The 20,042-nt window shown below is 44.6% G+C and overlaps 1 protein-coding gene across 5 annotated transcripts in view; it reads right to left on the bottom strand.

Moving 5' to 3' along the window:
• Positions 1-20,042, bottom strand: part of NIPAL3 (NIPA like domain containing 3) — a 49,222-nt gene that overhangs the window by 16,802 nt on the left and 12,378 nt on the right. For all 5 annotated transcript variants that reach the window (XM_036914724.2, XM_036914725.2, XM_036914722.2 and 2 more), the window contains 5 exons: positions 9,112-9,180; positions 7,567-7,738; positions 4,975-5,034; positions 3,079-3,224; positions 155-251 (listed from right to left, as the gene is read on the bottom strand). In XM_036914724.2, coding sequence (XP_036770619.1) covers positions 155-251; positions 3,079-3,224; positions 4,975-5,034; positions 7,567-7,738; positions 9,112-9,180 — 544 coding nt within the window. The remainder of the gene's footprint in view (positions 1-154; positions 252-3,078; positions 3,225-4,974; positions 5,035-7,566; positions 7,739-9,111; positions 9,181-20,042) is intronic.

The following is a 20,042-nucleotide window of genomic DNA, read 5'->3' as shown; positions in this document are numbered from 1 at the left end:
CCCGAGGACTGGGGTCTGTTGCCAGTTTCCAGCCCCCTGCCTGGCACTCAGGAGACTTGGAAACTGAGTGAGAAGGCTGAGCGCAGACAGCGGGCACCTTCTGGTGCTTCCCAGCGGTGGCAAGACTCGCTCACTCACCCAGGCCCCCACTTACCAAGCAACGCCACCAAGAGCAGAATCACAACGATGCTGTTGGCATTCTTCTCCTTGTAGAAGTACAGCAGCAGGCAGAACAGCACGATCTCCACAAGCTACGGGGCAGCAGGGGGGAAGGTCAGTGGGCCAGAGGGACAGGGACACTGCAGGCCCTGGAGGGCTGGGCGGGGGTTAGGCAGTCAAAACCACGGGCTCTCATTGCTGAAAGGGAACTGGGACACCCAGCATTCCCCAAACTACTGCGGAGGAGGAGGGATCACCGAAAGAATGTCCGTCATCCTCGGACAGCACCGAGAAGGAGTCCACTGGGGCCCTGAGGGCATGTGCTGGCCTCATATCCCCCTGCCTGGTCAAGTCTCATCAGGCAAGATGTTCTTCCCACTTCACTGCTCCGCAGGTAACCCCATTAACTCTGGGGATCAGCCAGATAGGGAGACGCCTGCTCACCAAGGAGAAGAGCTCTTTGGTTAAGTGTACAAGTATACATGCCCCTTGGCCCCTAACGAAGCCTCTGATGGGTGCGAATTGGTGGAGCAGAAAGACGAGGACATTTGGAGTCAGAGAGGCCAAGATACGAACTTGGATCTACTTCTAAACTAGTTGTGTGACCTTGGCCAAGTTACTTCTCTAAACCTCAATTACTTCTTCTGCGAAACTGGGATGATACTAATTCTTACTTTATAGGGCCATAATCATAGCTTACGCTTAATGAACTCATCAGTACGCCAGGCACTATTCCAAGCATTTTATCCATACTAAAATCATCAAATAAGCACACTAATTCTATGAAATAGCTATTATTGCAATCCCAAGCTAGTAAATGGGAAAGTCAGGATTTGAACCCAGACAGTCTGGCTCCAGGGCCCATGAGCTTTCCCACGAGGCACCACTGCCTGAAGACAGAAGGCCTGGTGTCTGGGGTTTAGAAGGTACTCAGTCAGTAGAATCCTACCACTGGACAGTGGCAAGTCTAGTCTGACGTGTGAGAAGTTTCCCCTCTTACATCAACAACTCAGCCTTTCTTTTCCTTAAAGGCCTGGACACTTGACAATACTTTCTCAAGAAGCAAAGTCAGCCCCAGGCCCCCAGCAAAGTGAAAGCAGAAAACTCTGACAAGGGCTCAGTGCCATTTGCCTACCAAAGTTTATTTATTATAAAAACAAATGCAGAAACATTAGTGGGCATTTTGAAAAGAAAACTTTTAAAATTTCACATAATCGGTGACCATAAAAAAACAGCTGTTTTCATTTCCTTGTTTCTTCCTATCTTTGTTGCAGTGAATACGTATTTTACCTACTTGTCATCACAGTCAATGCACAATTTTGTATTGGGCTGTTTTTAGTTATCATAAACAATTTTTGTGTTTTGTGAAGTTGTCATAATTATCTTTAATTGCTGCAGAATACCCCATCAAGTGGATGTAGAGTGACTCATCAACATTCTCAATCACCGTGCCTGCATTCGGCAGGCCCGGTTTCTGGGCCTCTCTTCATGAGGCTTAGATGGAGGCAGGACCAGCACTTGGCGTTCTATCGTGAGCTGGCTGGGTATGTGCTGGTGCCTCCTGATGGACCAGAACTTCTATGAGCACGTCTCATTTACTGTTTGTATCCCCAGTGTCTGACCCATAGCAAACAATCCATAAATATTACTGAATTTGGTTTGGCCAAATCTCTCTAGTTGGCAGCACTACCTCACAGCCATCACGAAGGAGGACAGACTGAATTGGTCCCTGAGCATCTGCCAAGTGCTGGCTGAGTTTTCCACCTCATGTCTCTCCCCACAACCTCTCCACTTCAGGTGACTCCTGTCAGTTTACAGCGAGGGAGGCAGAGCTTCCAGTTAAGTGACTTGGTCAAAGTCACACAGTACGTAACACATTTGAGACCAGAATTGAGAGAAAAGTCTGTGTCCTAGGGTAGCGCTTTTCCTGAAGAGACAGGTCTTTGGCTCTGCCTTGCAGACATTTCTCTTTGCCCACCTCTTTGGCTGACTGGTGGGAGGGAGATAACAGCCCCAGTCTTGGGGAAATCTGTCTTCTGCCTTGTGGGCAATCTGAGCAAAAAGGACATTCGGGGGCCTCTAGAGCAGTCCCAGGCGGCTCGTGTCAAAGGGAAAAGAGTGAACGCCCTCATTAGTAGGCCATGGTGAAGGGAGGCGCCACATGAGTCCAGGCAGGCCTGGCGCCCAGCTCTCCCCTCAGGGGACTGGGAGCAAGTTAGCTAATCTCCCTGAATGCCAGTTTTCTCGTCTATGAAATGGGGAGAAGACACTCTATAGGATTATTGAAAGAAGCTGAGGTGATACAAAAAAAAAGCATTTAGCACAGTGCCGGATATGGAACAGAAATATACGAGTAGCTTCATCGAATACTTTAGATGTATGCCTTAATTTATTTGTAGACCTAACATGGGATACCACTGGGGCAGAGAGGATTGTACTTTGGGTGGGGTTTTAGGACACAAAGTTTCTACTGTCTTCTGTGCAGAAATAAATAACATTCTACAATTATTTAAAATTTTAACTTTTTTTCTCACCATACAAGTTTTAAATGGTCACTGTAGAAATTCTGGATAAAGCAGAAGGATGAAGACAAAATAAAATTCAATCATAATTCGCTGTCCCAGAGACAACTACTAACAGAATTCATCTTTCCAACCAGTCCTTTATAGATACACACCTACCAATTCCTCTAAAATATGATATAACATATTATATATGCAGCTTTAGACATTACTCAGGGCGTAAGTTAAAAAGCAATTCCCTGAGAACTGCGTCTGCCCCACGGGCATGGTCTTCAGTGCTGGGAAATGGGTCACCATTCCCACAAATCCATTATTGCTGGGTGTTCAGGTCTCCGGTTTCCAGGACTTGATCCCCCCCACCATCGTCTTGGGTGGGAGGCCCAGAGGCCCCTCTTACCGTGTACAGGAGAAAAGGCCAGCTCACAAGGTGCCTGGTGATGTTCTCTCCTGTCATCTTCTCGTGACTGTTAGGTGCGAATGTCACCAGCAAGTAGGTGCCCACGGCAGCCAAGCCACAGCCAGTAAAGGACAGGAAGTAGCGCCCTGTAGGGAGGAGGGGTGTCTCAGGGAGGCCAGGATGTGCTTAGGAGACACACACCGTGGCCTGTTACTTGTAGTTTGGGCTTTTCTCTACTTTATAAAGCAGGCTATCTTCCTGAATGTTACTAAAATGCAACATTTAATGTTAAAAAAACTGTAATGACATGGAGCATGCATATAAGAAGTATTTGATGAGTTCTCACCAGTGAGGACACCCATGTGACCAGCAGGGAGCATTAGCAGGAACCCCATTCCCACCTGTACCCCCTTCCAACCACTAGGCCCCACGGACTTGTAGCAGCACCAACGATTTGCCGTGCTTTATATAAATGGATTCATACGGTAAGTTCTCTCAAGTCTGTGTTCATGCAAGACTGTGTCTGTGAGATTCAGCTGCTCTGCGGTGTGTATGGAGGGTGCTTCCTGTTGCTGCTACATGCAGCCCATTGTGTAAGACACAACTGACCCATCCTACCACCGACGGGCCTTCACACAGTCTCAGTCTTGGGTTATAACAAATAATGTTCCTATGAACATGCTTATACATGCCATTTGGAAAAACTATGTATGTATTTCCGTTGGGCATAGAACTAGGAGTGGAATTCCTGGGTCGTAGGATATGTGGACGATCAGTTTAGTACTGACTGTCAAACAGTTTTCCAAAGTGGTTGTACCACTTTACACTCCCACCACAGGGTGTGAGAGTAAAACTGCAGATTTTTTCTTCTTCATTCAGCCATTCTGGTATTGCACTGTGGTTTTAACATGCATTTTATGGGAAACATTTTAAAGCTAGAATTGCTTTATGGGCAAGATAAAAAGAACCACCTTCCTTTTAAAAACTACCTCATCCTTTCCCTCCTGGCTATTTAACCTACTCCCAAGGGAACCGTTTGAATACGATCAATATTCTACTCCATGACTAATAGGGACCCACGAGGCATGCCCCCGGCTAAAGGACAAGAGTGTCCTGAGTCTCCCCTGGGGTCCTATCTCACCTACTTCACCCTGTGGAGTTGCTGAAAAGCCTCTTGAGGTCCAGCTTAGGCCCAGAAAAGCTGAGAAGGGTGGTGAGTTCTGAGCTGCACATAAAGTGAACAAAGGCGTCTAGATTTTTCTGGGATAAACTAAATATACTGATTTTATTCCACTGTCTTTAGAAAATGTAATACTACATTAAATGTCTTTTATTTTCATTCTCAGTCTAAACATTGAGGCTTTGCTCTTATAACTTCCTTCTCTGACCCAGATTATGTGAAGCAGTAATTCTGAGTTTGTGTTCCATTCTGTAAACTCAGTTTCCTTGGGAGACTGGTCCAAGGACTACTTGGTAACTGGGGCATTTAGGGATGAGAGTGAGCAGCTCCATGCTCTAATCTGGCTTTTATTATGAATAAAATATAACTTCTGATCTCTTATGTCTGACATCCACATTTATTTCTTGTTGCATAAGAACTCTGTTAGGGAAACAGTTTCTTAAAATCCCACCAACAGACAGATGCTCAATAAATACTGATTGAATGGAATGAATGGAAGCCCACTTTAAAAAGTCTCACAGATGATTCTAATATGGAGCCACACTTGAGAGCCACAGATTTATAAACTCAGCTCTCAGAGCCCTATGAGGATGGGCTATAGAACCACAGAGGGGAGCAGGAGACAGATGATCTCTAAATTGGGGTGAGCTGCTTTTATAATGAACAAAAAGTACAAGCATAAAAGTAAGAACAGGGGCTCAAATCAGTGAACTTACTCAGAAAGTCTTTAGGTTTCCATTTTTCTTTGATGAATATGATCCCTATGATGGCGCTAGCTATTAAAAAAAAACACAGGGAAAAGAGAATGAGGCTGCTATCAGTCAAATGGAGTCCCCTTGCCATGCCCTTTGGGTTGATTAATTTGCTCTGCAGTGGGTACTTCCTAACCTCTCACCCATGCTCCCAAGAGCTCGGCTCCTTCTGGTTCCTGTTATCCCACCTCGGAAAGGGAGGTTCCTCCCTGAGCGCTCCTGAGGATTTCCTACAAGGCGAGGAGCACCGTGTGTTGGGTACTCGTACAACAGGAATTCACATGGTCATTTCTGGCACTTCCACCCTTCAAGGTGGGTGCTATCATTGTTCCCATTTGAAAAATGCGGACACTGAGGCCAGGAGAGGTGAAGACCCACCCAAGCCCGTGCAGCCTGCAAGGGAGGCTAGACTTGAACGCAGGCCTGTGGCAGGCTGGGGCTCTTCCTGCTCCCTCCTCTGTGATGTCTGCCTCCGACACTGACCCCCTGGTTCTTTTCTCTCCCAGATTCTTTCCTACTGGCTGATGGACTCAAGCGTCCTGTGACTGCCCTGAAGGATGGGCTGGCGCTCACAGACCCGGGTCACGATTCCGCCTCTTCTGGCTGTGTTCTCGGGTAGGCACGCCGCCCGAGTCCCAGTTTCCTAGTCTATGAGAGAGTGTGCGGTACCTGTACCAGTCTGCTGACCTAAGTACTCAGGAAACCACTGGCAGTTTGAGATCGGCCACAACGGGGATATTTACGTCTATAAGTCAGAAACACTACACATCAGGGCTTCTTCTCTTCCTCTGCCACTTTCTGTCCCTTTCCTCCCTCCCTCTCTCTCCACCTCCTCTCCTCTTTCTCTGAGAGTCAGTCTATCCACACAGCACTGGACATACCCGCTCTCTAATTATCAGGGCAGTTAAATGAGATAATACAGTGAGTGCTCAAGAACTGCGCTATCATTGTTACTAAAGTGCCTGCAACAGTGACTGATCAGTAGTAAGTACCCAATGCATGGTGGTTATTAATATTTACCTATTTTTAATAATTAGTTTTCACTGGATGATTTAAGAAGCTCGAAGAGCCCCTTAATTTCCAGTGGCTGATATCTGAAGTCTCATCGTTATAATTCAGCCTATTATTTTTAAGAATTTGATTATTTGATCCTTATTAAAATTCAAAGACCACGATTTAAAGTCCTTAGTCTCTCAATTACTTATTCCTCATTACAAATAGAGGTTCTGAGTGCCCTTTGGAGACCTCAGCAATGGGCAGAGGACAACTCTAAATACCTGAGTGGCTGGGCAATATATAAATGTACAAAGTAGGCCAGATGTGAGACAACAGGGAAAGGCTGGGACTGTGACAGACTATATGCCTCGACTAAAGGCATTCAAATTATATTTTAAAACAGTACTGTGTGGGAAAGAACACAGCATGCCCAAGGACCTCATTCACCTGGTGGGCTTCCCGTTGACCAATCCTGGTCAAGAAAAAGAGGGGCTTTTAATAGGATCAGGGAAAGCAAATGGGTTTCCGATTCTGTGCCAACTCCTGGTAACTGGTAGTGACTGCCTGAAGCTCTGAGAATCCTGAGCCCCACCGAGGCTCACCAGAAAAGAATGCAATGACTGATTGACGATGTCTGCCTTGGGCACAGGAGGGGCACATAGTTGCCATGGATATGCCACCCCTGGTGTAGAAAAAGCTCTCTTAATTCCATTAAGAAAAACATTCAAAATGTGACTTTTTCTTTTAAGAGCAGGGAAGAGCTTCTAGGCACTGTAGTGCTTGCCAGCAAGGTGGTGGGAAACACTTCTAGGCAAGTTAACTGTCCCTGCTCCTTGGTACAAAAAGCTATTGTTCACTAATCTACTAACATCTATTGTTCTCCTTCCCTGCTTACATCTTTTATTTAAAAAAATTTTTTTTCATTCCTACTTTATTTGGCCTCATAAACATTAAAGAGCCTTTGTCTTTTAGTTGGTTCGAATGCTCCGAAACACTGGTACTGCAATTACAGAAATTACAGGGAAATGGCAGATGAGGGAACTGATGTTTTCAAGATGGTATCAGTTGATGCAAAAAGCTCAGAAATAAGCTGAATGTGCATTTCTTAGAGGCACCAGATACCTGACCTCTATGAAAACTTATCTCTTAATGGTATTAGGAAGAATGTGTTAAAGTTTATCTCCCTTCTGTGGTAGAAATAAAGAGCAATTCTGATAAACTTTCTGAATCTTAAACAGATTCCGGAGCCAAACAGTCCAGTTTGTACTCCACCCTGATATTCACTGGCTGTGTGATTTGGGGGAAGTAACTTCACAGCTCTGTGCCTCAGTTTCCTCATCTGTAAAATGGGGATAATAACAGTATTTCTCTCCAAAGACTGCCAGGAGGGTTAGAAGAATTAATATCCGTAGAGTGCTTAGAGCAGAACCAAATGTGTATGACGCCTTTGTGAGTGTTAGCTGTTGTTATCACAGCAAACGCTGGTTTGATCTTGGCAGTGACACTGTGGCCATACAGGCAGTGCATCTGGGGCGCAGGATGGGGGGACTGCGGTCTTACCTATCACGGAGACCGCGCTGAGGGGCACGATCAGCGAGAGTGGAGCGAAGGCATAGGAGGCAAACACGCCCAGCTCACCCAGCAGCATCAGAAACAGGCCCAGCCACCATGTTTTGGTCTTGAAATAAGCCCGGGGGTCCTTGGAGCCTGCCAGGCGGATGTGGCAGTACTTCTAGAAATCCAAGAAAGAATGTGATTTGCTCAGATGTTTGGGGAAAAGATGCTACAATGCACGTATCCTAAATCTAGACCCCCACTTTTATTTGGGAAGATGTGTCTGGTTTTTTTGGAGTACTTATTCAGAGAAGAAAGCCGTGGCGATCTAAATATAAGATGGTTATCCTAAGACAGAAGCTCTCAAATTGGCTGGGAAACCTTAAAAATTCCTTGGGAAGTTTTGAAAACATACACATGCCTCTTCCTCAGAGTCAGCCTCAGGGGAGGTGGGTAAGGCCTGGATCCCAGACTAAGTGCAGTCTGGGGTGGAAGCCATGGTCTAAGGCCCCCCTCCTTTAGCCTGGCCTTGGGTTGGCTTTCTCCCTCTCCCTGCAATGCCCAGGAGCCCCCGTGTTTGGGGTGCTGGTTCGGCTACACCTCCGTCTGTAGAAGAACAGGCTGCTCTGCTGGGCAGCCCTCTGGGTATCCGTGGACCCTGCCCTCCCTTGGCTGGATACTTGGCCCAAGTAGGGCCAATCTTCCTTGTCTTGGAAATGTGAACTTGGGGCATAGAAACTGAAGCAGTGACGAAGGAAAGCTAGGAAGTCGTGCTGACTTGGAGGGCCAAGGCTGCTGTCTGGGGAGGACCATGATGGCAGCCGCACAAAAGCCCATGGAGGCACCCATGCTGCTTTCTAGGAAGAAAAGCGTGAACTCGGGCAGGCAGCTAAGAGCACGTGACCTCAGAAACACTCCCACGCGTGTATGCATGGGAGCCGAGATGTACCGGGTACACGTGTGCTCCCATGCCTGCTCCAGCGAGGGGGAGTGGTGCACCCCAGCTGGGGCTGGGTGGTGTGGGCAGGGAGAAGCTGGCCGGCGCAGTAGGATTTATCCTGTCCGCAGGCGCCGAGTCTTAGTCTGGGTTCCCCGACATAAGTACTTGGGGAACAGGAAGCTGCTTTGGGAGATGATTCCAGGAAGCACAATGAAGGGAGTGGGGAAGCGAGGCAGGGGAGGGAGCGCCAAGGAGAGTGCATTAACAGGAGACCCAGTGCCGTGGGCATGGGGGGGGGCGGGGGGCTCAGTCCCACTGGGGGCCCTCCGAGAAACCTGTGAACTCACCTCAGAACCGCCCTACAGAGCTGCTGCAGGGCACCCCCAGGAGCTTTTAAGCAATGGAGAACTGTCATAAGAGGGACCATAAGAGGCTGAAGAGGGGGCAACGAATCAGGAGCGATTCTGGAACAACCCCCATGGTACTGCCCCAGGACCGGCCCAGGGATGGAGCAGGCAACGCCCCACAGCGAGGTGGCAGCTGGGCCTGTGCCAGACACCCTGGCTCCTCGGCTACCTCTGCCCTTGACAGTGCTAGTGACTGAAACGTACCTGGAGGTTAAGTGCAATGCTGACAACGAGGTGCCCGAAAATTGCCAAAAGGGCGCCGATCAGGTTTTCCTGTAAGGAAAGTGCACAGGAGCAGATGTGAGCTGGGCCTCAGCTAAGGGACCCCAGGATACATTTGAAGCCCAACTGTTTGCTGTCTAAAACAAAAATCAGAAAAATACCCATCACAGGGCCACACTCCCAACCCTTTATTAGACTTTTACTAGCTAAGATTAATCTGGTTGCTCTCTTGGTTTACAAAACACCACCCTGAATTAGATACTTTCAAAAAGCACCATCCTTTATCCACAGGTCACAGTGCCCTGAAAAGGCTTAAATCTGCTCTGCTGTTCTTCTTAACGTATGAACTCACCATGTTTGCACAGGAAAGCAACATTCAGAAATCAGAATTTATAAGAGAAACACAGGCAAAGATACTATTTGCCATTTTATCAATAGAGTCTTCATGTGCCCAGAGGGGTCTCAAGGAGACTTTTAACTGGCTTCAATTTATAAAAATTTAATTTCCATCACCTTAGGAATAAGGTTTAGAGCCTTTGGCATGGCAGTTTTTTTTTACTTTAAAAAACTATTTCAAACATATTCATCTTGTAGAATTATTAGGAAATATAAATGAAAAGAACAAGAACAACAAAGCAGAAAAGCCACCTGTAATTCTAAAACCCAGAGATAATTAAGACAAACATTTTTGTTGTTATAAACTTTTCTTCTGCCCATAAATTTAGATATGAATAGCAATGTTAATTTATTTATAAAAATAAGATTACAATCTGTTTTATAACTTGTTCTTTTATTTACAATATTATAAACACATTCCCATCAGGCATATAAAATCATCATTTTTAATAAACATCAAATAACACACTGTTTAGATGCACCATATTTCATATCACTGCTCCTCTAGGATACTTAGGCTGTTTCCTTTTCTTAAATATTGCTGTGACTGATGTCCTAGTACACACATTTTTGTGCACTTATAAGGATTGTTCCCTTGGGATAAATTCTTAGAAGTGGGACTGCTGGGTCAAAGGGTACTTGACTTGGCAGTGAACTGCATTATACCACATCCCCAACCCACCCTCACATTATTTCACCACTAAACACCCAAGGAATGTCCTATTTTAGCCAAATATGAATCCTCCCTTCTCAGGATGGGCCTTCCCCAACTCCCCCTTTGCTGAAGAGGGTCCTCCCACCTAGTTGCCCTCCCTTGTGAAATCTGCCCATCCTTCAAGGCTTGGGCCAGGCCCTATCGAATCAGCAGTGAACAGATACACACAATCCTTCAATCCGTCTGGAGGGCAGATAACTAGCAAGCAGTAAAGACTGAGCTCAGCCCTCTGACCTCCTCTCTTCCCTCTCTGGGAATGGTGAGTGTCCAGACAGATGGGGGCGCCTTCCCCAAGAAGGGCAATTGGCCGTGGGGTAGGGTAGAAGGAGGGCAAGGAGGCCTACTGATGCCTTCTCCATGGCTGTCCTTGACTTTTCCATCAGCAGGGGACACTGTGGCTTAAGGAAGGGGGCTGAGCCAGGACCCAGGACACCTGCTGCCTTGTCAACACATGACCTTAGACAAGTCCTTTTCCCTCATCAGGCTTGTGTGTCCTTGTCTGGAAAATGTAAGTGCTGGTCCAGATAATGTCTAGGGGTCCCTCCAGTCCTGACGTAAGCCTCCGGTCACACGGCCAGACTGCCAACAGAAACCAAGTGAACAATCAGGCCAGACAGGAAACTGAGTTCAATTCACTGCACTTTATAACATCTCGCTAACAGGTGGTCCCTGGGGGCATCTCATGGACCCAGGGGAGCTGGTTTCTACTTCCCCAGACAGCACTCATAGCCTGAGCTGCGCTTCTCGCACCTTCACCATCTGTATTGTGTCATGGATTTTTGCTGTCTCTTCTCAGTTAGATAGAATTATGCAGAAACTAAGTCCTCTCTGTAGGATCACAGGATCTCAGAGCTAAAAGGGTCACTGGAGATCAACCTGGCCAGTGCTTCCCTAACTGGGTTCCTAAAGATGTCAACTGGGTTCTGAGGGAAAAAGCATTGCGTGGTTAACCGAGTTTGGGAAACACTGCATCCTCGGTCCTCGGCCGGGAGGCCCACCGCGCACTGGCAGGTCAGAGGCTCTCACAGGCAGTTTCTCCTGGTCTAACTCGGCTTTCCCAAACCAATCTGGCTCTTAACTTGGAATCCATCCACTGACATCTGCAGTAGACATCTGTGATGCTCGCTTGCCTGACACTTTAGTCACTTTCCTTTTCTTCTGGCAAGTGCACCCTGATTGTGCTGTGGGGGGCTTTCCCTTCCTCCCAGCTCCCCACTGGACAGTGTTGTGGGGACTGTCATTCAAAGCACTCTCTCCTTCCCTGGACAGGGAGGAGCCTATGGCCCAAACCTGATCCAAGCCAAACGGGTCAGAAACTCTTGGGATCCAAATCTTGGGCTGAGAAACATGAAGGCTGACTAAGGCTGGGTTAGCTCCTGCCCAAGGCTGGCCTGGACAGGTCGGACTCCGGGAGCCATCCTGGTTCCTGTCCCTCCTGAAGCGGCTTCTCTAGCCCTTCCCTGGATTCTGGGAGCCACCCCACAGTCTTTTTGGCTTGAGGGCTGGTTTCTATTACTTGCAACCGAAGAGCCTAATAGAGCCAATGCTTCATGGAGAACGGGCTGGGAGCACGTTTATTGTTAGTCCAACTCTTGGTAACCGTAAGCATTGTTGTTTTTTTGTTGTTCTTTCCTTTCTTAGAGGGGTGGCTTTTGTAGACAAAAAAGGCTATCCACAGTACTTTGGTTTTTACAAAAAGTTATATTTGCTATAAAATAGATTCATGAATCTAGTTTTTTTGAAACAAAACCTTACAATGGAACTAAATAATTCTTTTAAGTCTAATAAGTAAGTTACCTGTACAAATATAAGGAATCTTAAGTTATCTTAAATATTCAAATGCTGTTTACATACAAAAACATTCCCTTGTAACTTTTAATTTAAAAAGTAAATCACAGGGCTTCTATTTCCAGCAAGTTGGAACAGACACTTCTCTACGCTTTCTGCTGTGTACAACATAAGAAGACTAACAATGGCAAGGTGGCAGGCAGTCCAGCGACCCAGGGCACGTGAGAACGGAACGGGGGGTGGGTGAATTCCCTGGGCATTCATTTTGCCTTATTTAACCTGAATTTAGAGCTGAAGAAACTGGCTACCTGGAAATACCACCTGTGCAGACAAAAAATCTCCAAGAAAAGTCCATTCTCTTTAGTCAAAAGACCAGGAGATGAACAGCCAAGAAGGCAGAAAGCTTTTAGACAATTACATCATACTCGAAATATCACATGACAAAAACATGACCCCACCCCACCCATGCCAGCATGAGCCAAGTAGGGAGCTGAGATCTCCAAACTTCCAAGGCTGTAATGAGGTACCCCGACTCCCCTGCTGGGGCCACCAGAGAAGGCCAAGTTGGGAGCTGGTGTCCAGTGGGGCACTCCCCTCTAGCCCACAGGGTTGACAGAGACCACATGGGGCCTGGACTTCTACCCCACCCAGCTTAATGAAGCACCCCTTCCCCTCCTCACTGGGGTGGTATTTGTGGAGGCCTAGTGGAGAGGCAGGACTTTTACCATTATATTTTCACAATTATATCACCCCAAAGTTGGGGTTACCATTTGTAGTAAATTGCGGTGATGGCTGCCAACCATTTCTCCCAGCCCTGTATGCACATGTCACCCTCCCATCACTTGAACCTGGGGCTTTTTCTCCACCACTGAATCTGGGTTGGCACTGTGATCACTAGAATAAGAGAGAAATGAGGGTCTGGGACTTCGGAGCTCAGGTCTTATAGCTTCTACTCTGCTCAGAGGAACCCAGCCACGTGTAAAGAGGTCCAGCCTATTCATAAGGAGAGAGATATCTGATGGGCCCAGTCAACACCAAGAGAAGACAGAGGCCCAACCATCTCAGCCAAGTGCGAGCTGATCAAGCCACTCCAGCTGAGGCTCCATCCCGTTGAGCACCTCAGATGATACTATGGAGCAAAGACAAGCCATCACTACTGACCCTGCCCAGATTCTTTCTTTTTTTTTTTTTTGCTATCATTAATGTACAATTACATGAACAACATTATGATTACTAGACTCCCCCTATTATCAAGTCCCCACCACAGACCCCTTTACAGTCACTGTCCATCAGCGTAGTAAGATGCTACAGGCAGATTCTTTCTTTTTTTAAAAAAAATTATTATTGTAAGAATACTTAATGTAGAATCTACCCTCTTAAAAAATTTTGAGTATATAATACAGTACTGTTAACTAGAGATACAAAAATCCCTAGGACTTATTTATCTTGCATAATTGAGACTTTATGCCTGTTGATTAGCAATTCCCCATCTTTCTCCCCCAAATCTCTGGCAACCACCATTCTACTCTATGACTCGTGGGTTTGACTATCTTAGATAACCTCACATAGGCGGGATCATGCAGTATTTGCCTATCTGTGACTGGCTTACTGTCTTGTTCAGCTGGCTATAACAAGCTGAGCCCGGTGGTAGCTTCAACAATAAGCATTCATTTCTCATAGCTCTGGAGACTGGGAAGTCCAAGATCAAGGTGTCAGCTAATTCTGTTCCTGTTGAGAGTCCTCTTCCCAGTGTGCTGATGGATGCCTTCTTGCTGTGTCCCCACATGTCAGGAAGAGAGGTTATCTCTCTCATGCCTCTTCTTATAAGGGCACCAATTCCATTCATGAGGCCTCCACCTTCATGACATAATTATCTCCTAAAGGTCCCACCTCCATATCACATTCTTGGGGATTAGAGCTTTAATATATAAATTTGGGAAGGACACAAAAATTTAGTCCATAGCACTTATTTCACGTAGCATTATGTCCTCAAGGCTCATCCACACTGTCACATATTGCAGGACTTTCTTCTTTTTTAAGGCTGGATAATATTCCATTGTACACATATGCATATTTTTCCCCCTCCATTCACCTATCAATGGACATTTAGGTTGTTTCTACATCTTGACTATTATGAATAGTATGAAATCAATATTGAAATGCTCATATTCCCTTGAGATTCTGATTTCAATTTTAGGTCCTGACTAAAATGGTTGTCATTTTTATACTTAGGTTTTCAGGTGGTTTGTTACACAGCCATAGCTAATTGATATACTTCCTTAGTGGATCAAGATTGCTTAATGATCCAGCAATTTAGGCTGGGGCTCAAGATTTGACTCTATTCTGGATATTTACAAACGGATCGCTTTGTTCACTCATCTGACTTGTGTGTCCATCACTCTACTGCTTGGTTATCTTTCCCTATCCCTTTTTTTGCTAACTTAAGGTATTTTAATGTCTTCACATTTTAATGCCTGACTCTAAATGCTCAAGGCCAGCCTGTGAATACAGAATATCTTTTATTTAACTCATCATTACCTTTTATATTAAGGTAAAATTCACAAATCATAAAGCCTACCATTTCGACCTTTTAAAAGTGTACCATAGAGAGGTTTTTAGTATATTTGCAATGTTATGAGTATGCTAAGGTAGAGCAGGGACATGGGACAAGTATAGCGATCAATTTTGCCTCTCTGTGGTGAAAAGTGCTAAGATATAAATAGTGTAGTAAGAACACAGGGACTCCATCTTAAGACTAAGATTCCATTTTAAAAACCAGGGGGTTACGAAGTAAGATTCCATGTTTTATGGTAATTCGCCAACAACTGACCCTATCTTAAGGCAGAGCAAGCAGTCCTAAATGATATGTCCCCACTGCTTGAGGTTATCCATTATCTTGGAGAAGAACAGGATCAATTAAGTTCATCTAACATAATATCTACAGGACTATGGATGATGATACAATGTCTCTCACTGGACATAGACATCATGAGACCACATGTTGAGCCTATGCAACCCCCTGGCCCCTTGCACCACTCTTGAAATCCTTCAAAGAATCCTAAGCCTTTAAGCACACCTCCTCTCTGAGGTTGCCGACATTCTCCTTTCTTTGAGTGTGTACTTTGCCTTAAATAATGCCTTCTTGCTGCTCAACTTACTGCATTTTGTCTCTGTACTCTTCTAAGTCCCTTGGGAGATTAATGAGATAACCCTTTTCCCAGTAGTAAGTGTCTTTGTTACTTCACTATTTCATTCAATTTTCTGTATTTAAGCACTAGTCTTCTCTCTCTCTGTCCTACTTCAGACAAGCAGGGAAGGCTACTAAGATCTCTGATTTGGGCTTGCAAGATCCTGTCACCTGGGTGGTCCAGATGGGACTGCAGCTGTATGATCATGCTCTTTAGCAGCCTGCCCCCAAATCTCCTTTCTTTGCTTTGGGAAGTTCTCAGAACACAATCTCACTCTATCCAGTGTTCTGCAGCTCCCCCAAATCCTGGGTGGTAGGGGTTTAGTTTCCTTGCTGTGCAGATTCAAGTGAACACTGGACACCAGGTGACCTTGGCTTCAGGAGTTGGCAAGCGATTCGCTCTATGATGAGCAGGAGTTCAATGAATTTTTTTTCCTCCCTCTATTCTACCTGCATGGCTGCTGCCATTCACTACCACTCTTGCTTTAATGAATTCCTTCCTAACCTACACTCATCTGACCTGTTTGAGAATTCTTTCTCAATCAGAGTCAAGAACCCTCCCCTGTCAAGGCTGAGGTTTCACCTAGTGTGGAGGGAGAGACATCCTCAGATGCAGCAGTTGCCCAACAACAATGTCATAAATATGTGTGGAATAGAGAATTCCAGGGATCCATCCTTTCAGAAGAACAATTAGTGGGCCGATAAAAACTAACAGAATCAATTTTGTAGAACACTGGTCTAGTCAAACACTTGTAACAACCAGAGGAAGCAGTTGCTTAATGGTAAGAGAACACTGTGGCATTTTAAATTGACTGTCTACCATCCTTTATACCCCAGATCTGCAGCCATGAGGACAGAGGAAGCAAATGGACCTTATTTTTCAAATAAGGTTGTAGGTTAAGCAAACTGTGGCTCTGGGTTCTCCTACTGAGTGGTCTTAGCACTGTTGTTGAAAATCAATTGGCCAAAAATGCATAAGTTTATATCTGTATTGATTTGTCTATCCAGCCTTACAACAGTACCACATTGTTTTTATTACTGTAGCTTTGTAAAAAGTTTGGAAATCAAGGAGTTGAAATCTTTCAACTTTGTTCTTCTCTTTACAAGACTGTTTTGACTACTTAGGGTCCCATGAATTTTAGGATGAGTTTGTCTCAAAGTATTTTCTAATTTCCCTTGTGATAACTTCATTGACCCATTAGCTATATCAGAGTAGATGTTTAATTTCCACATATTTGTGAATTTCCCACTTTACTGCTATGAATTTCATTTTGTTATTGATTTCTCATTACATTAGATTTTGATTAGGAATCTATTTTCTATTATTTCAATTTTTTATACTTACTGCAGTTGGTTTTGTAGCCTAGCATATGCTCTATCCCAGAGAATGTTCTATGTGTACTTGAGAAGAATGGGTATATTACTATTGTTGGGTGGGATGTTCTATAGATGTGTGTTAGGTCTGCTTGATTTATAATGTTGTTCAAGTCTCTATTCCCTTGCTGATCTTCTGCAAGTTGTTCTAGCCATTATTGAAGGTGGGGTATTGAAGTTTTCAGCTAATACTGCTGAACTATATTTTTGCTTCATGTATTTTTGGGCTCTGTTAAGTACACATATTTTATAATTACATCTTTTTGATGGGTTGACTCTTTTATTATTACATATTGTCCCTCTTTGTCTCTCAAAACAACTTTTGTCTTAAAGCCTATTTTGTCTGATGTTAGTATAGCCACTCTAGCTCTCCTGGTTGCTGTTTGTAGGGAATATTTTTCCTCATCTTTCTACTTTTAACCTAGTTTTGTGTTTGACTCTAAAGTGAGTCTTGTATAAACAGCAATAGGATCATGCTTTTTAAAAATCTATTCTACCAATCTCTCCCTACTAGTTGGACAGTTTTATTCATTTACATGTAATATGATTACTGATAAGGAAGGACTTCTGCCATTTTGCTTTTTCTGTGTGTCTTAGGTCCCTTTTTTGTTTCTCAGTCCCCTCACTGCTGCCTTTTGCCTTTTTTTTTTTGTTAAATAGATATATTTTCTAGTGACCATTTTAATTCCCTTATCATTTCTTTTACTACATATTATTGAGTTATTTCCTTAGTGACTATGCTAGGGATTATAACTGTCATCTTAATTTATAACAATCCAGTTTGGATTAATATAAATTTAATTTCAGTAGTATAGAAAACTTTGGTCCTATAAAGTCCCATCTCTCTCCCCTCCCCTTATGCTATTTTTGTCACAGATTTCTTCATTACCTTTTAAAATACGATCACCTGAAATGGGTGGGCAGAATTCTTCATTCCTTTCATTTGAAAAGATATTCATTTGGGTTCCCCATATCTCTCTTGTCTTTGCTGATCAACAGAAGATAATCATATTTCCTGAATAAATGGCTTAATCTAAGTACAGATAAATGGCAATAAAGGAAGAATGTGAGACAGATCACTAGAGAGAGGTGCTGATAAAGTGACTGAATTTCAAAGGAGGAACTCATTCTGAGCACCAGGTCTGATCTAACTTGGCTCAGTGACATGTGGCAAAGGCAGTCGAAGGGCCATAATTGAAACTCTTGGACTTCCAGTCTGAGTTCTTTGTGTATGGCTGGCTTCTGCTTCCAACCTCCACATGGCACCCAGCTGAGGCTGAGCACCCCCAACACACTCGACCAACATTTGTGGACAGAAGAGGTCTGTAGAAGGAAACTTGCAAGAGACAGGATTTCTTGGAAACTTTGGAGGACACCATGCTACTAAGGAACTGCTCCAGCACAGTAAGTGGGTGAGAGGTCAGGCTTAGAGTCAGTTAGGCCACAGCTTAAATCCAGCCTCTGTCACTCACGACAGCATGACTTTGGCGTATCTCTTAGCATCTGTTTCCTCAACTATAAAATGGAGTTAGTAAAAGGACTTACCCTCAGGGCAGTTGCAAATATGAAATGAGATAATCCCATAGAAATAATAAAGCATAGTTTCTGGTAGAAGTTGGAGGGTTCAGGGAAACAGATTTCTTTACTACAGAACTTCTCAGAGCCTTTAATAAATATTAGCTAGAATAGTTAGAAACATCCATCAGCCAACAACAGGACATCATGAGAACCTTCTATATGCCAGGCATGTAGTAGTGGGGGGCAGTTGGGTGTACTAGAGAGAGCTCACCCTTTCGAAACCGACAGAGCAGACTTGCTGTAAAGGTTAGAAATGATGACAATAAGGACAAACAACATTTACTGAGCACTTACCAGACACTAAGTACTATTCTAAGTGCAGCTGACCCTTAAACGATGCAGCAGTTAGGGACACAGACTCCTTCCCCACCACCGTGTGTAGTTGAAAATCTGTATATAACTTGACTCCCCCAAAACTTAACTACTAATAGCTAACTGTTGACCGGAAGCCTTACTGACAACATACACAGCTGATTAACACATATTTTCTATGTTATATGTATTATATACTGTATACTTTAAGCTAGCTAGTAAAAAGAAAATGTTTTTTTCAAATTGTAGCAAATCTCCAGAAAATTTTCCAGTATATTTATTGAAAAAAATCTACCAAAAGTGAACCTGTGCAGTTCAAACCTGTGGTGTTCAAGGGTCAACTGTATTTCATATACATTCACTCATTTAATCCTCATAATAACCCTGTAAGGTAGATACTATTATTTAATTTTTCAGCAAGGAAACTGAGGCATAGAGGATATGAGGTAGACTGACAGTAAGGGGCTAAAGCAGGACTAGAACCTAGGTAGTCTGACACCAGAGCTCATGATTCTAAGCATTCATGTCACACTACACACTATGTAAAGCTCTAGCACAGTACCTGAAACAAGATAGGCATTAAGAGTAGCTATTATCAGGGGCTGGGGAATTGCTCCTTGACCCAATGGCTCCCAGGCTAGGGCAGAATACAGACAGTTAAAATATTATACTAGAGATGGGTACAAGAGATGAAATACAGGGCAGGGTGGAACGGCATTCCAGTATTTTTGCATTCATTCAGTGCCATGCCCTGTCCTTGTTCTTGTAGTATATATTAAACAATTAATTACTTAATCACACTGCAGTTAGAGCTACTTAGGAGAGGCACAGGGGCCTGATCTAGTGTGTGGGGAGCCCCAGGACTGAGATGTCAGGGGAGACACCTCAGAAGAATGTTTCAGAGTGGAGACCTGAAGACCTAGAGGGTAGAGCTGGAGTGGAAAAAGCCACTCCACAGCCCATGGAAACACACATGGGGCCTCTGAGGAATGAGAAGAAGGCAATGCGGATGGTAAGGCCCGGGAAAAAGGGCTCACAGGCACTGAGAGGTAAGGGGGACATGTGTGAGAGCCTGAGGACTGGGAGGGCCACTGTGTGTCTGGGGCAGGGGTCCAGGGTGGAGGGAGGGAAACTAGCATCCAGGGAGAAGGCTTAAGAAGTGGACTGGCTAGCATAAGAAAAAAACAAATCCTACCATTCACAACAACATGGATGGAGCTAGAGGGTATTATGCTCAGTGAAATAAGCCAGGTGGAGAAAGACAAGTACCAAATGATTTCACTCATCTGTGGAGTATAAGAACAAAAGAAAACCGAAGGAACAAAACATCAGCAGAAGCACAGAACCCAAGAATGGACTAATAGTTACCAAAGGGAAAGGGACTGCAGAGGATGGGTGGGAAGGGTGGGATAAGGGTGGGAAAAAAAGAAAGGGGGCGTTACAATTAGCATGTATAGTGTGTGTGGGGCATGGGGAGGGCTGTGCAACACAGAGAAGACAAGTAGTGATTTTACAGCATCTTACTGTGCTGATGGACAGTGACTGTGAACGGGGATGTGGGGG

The sequence above is a fragment of the Manis pentadactyla genome, chromosome 4 (assembly GCF_030020395.1).
Source record: "Manis pentadactyla isolate mManPen7 chromosome 4, mManPen7.hap1, whole genome shotgun sequence".
In the NCBI taxonomy this organism is placed as follows: Eukaryota; Metazoa; Chordata; class Mammalia; order Pholidota; family Manidae; genus Manis; species Manis pentadactyla.
This window is presented reverse-complemented; position numbering and strand designations above follow the sequence as displayed.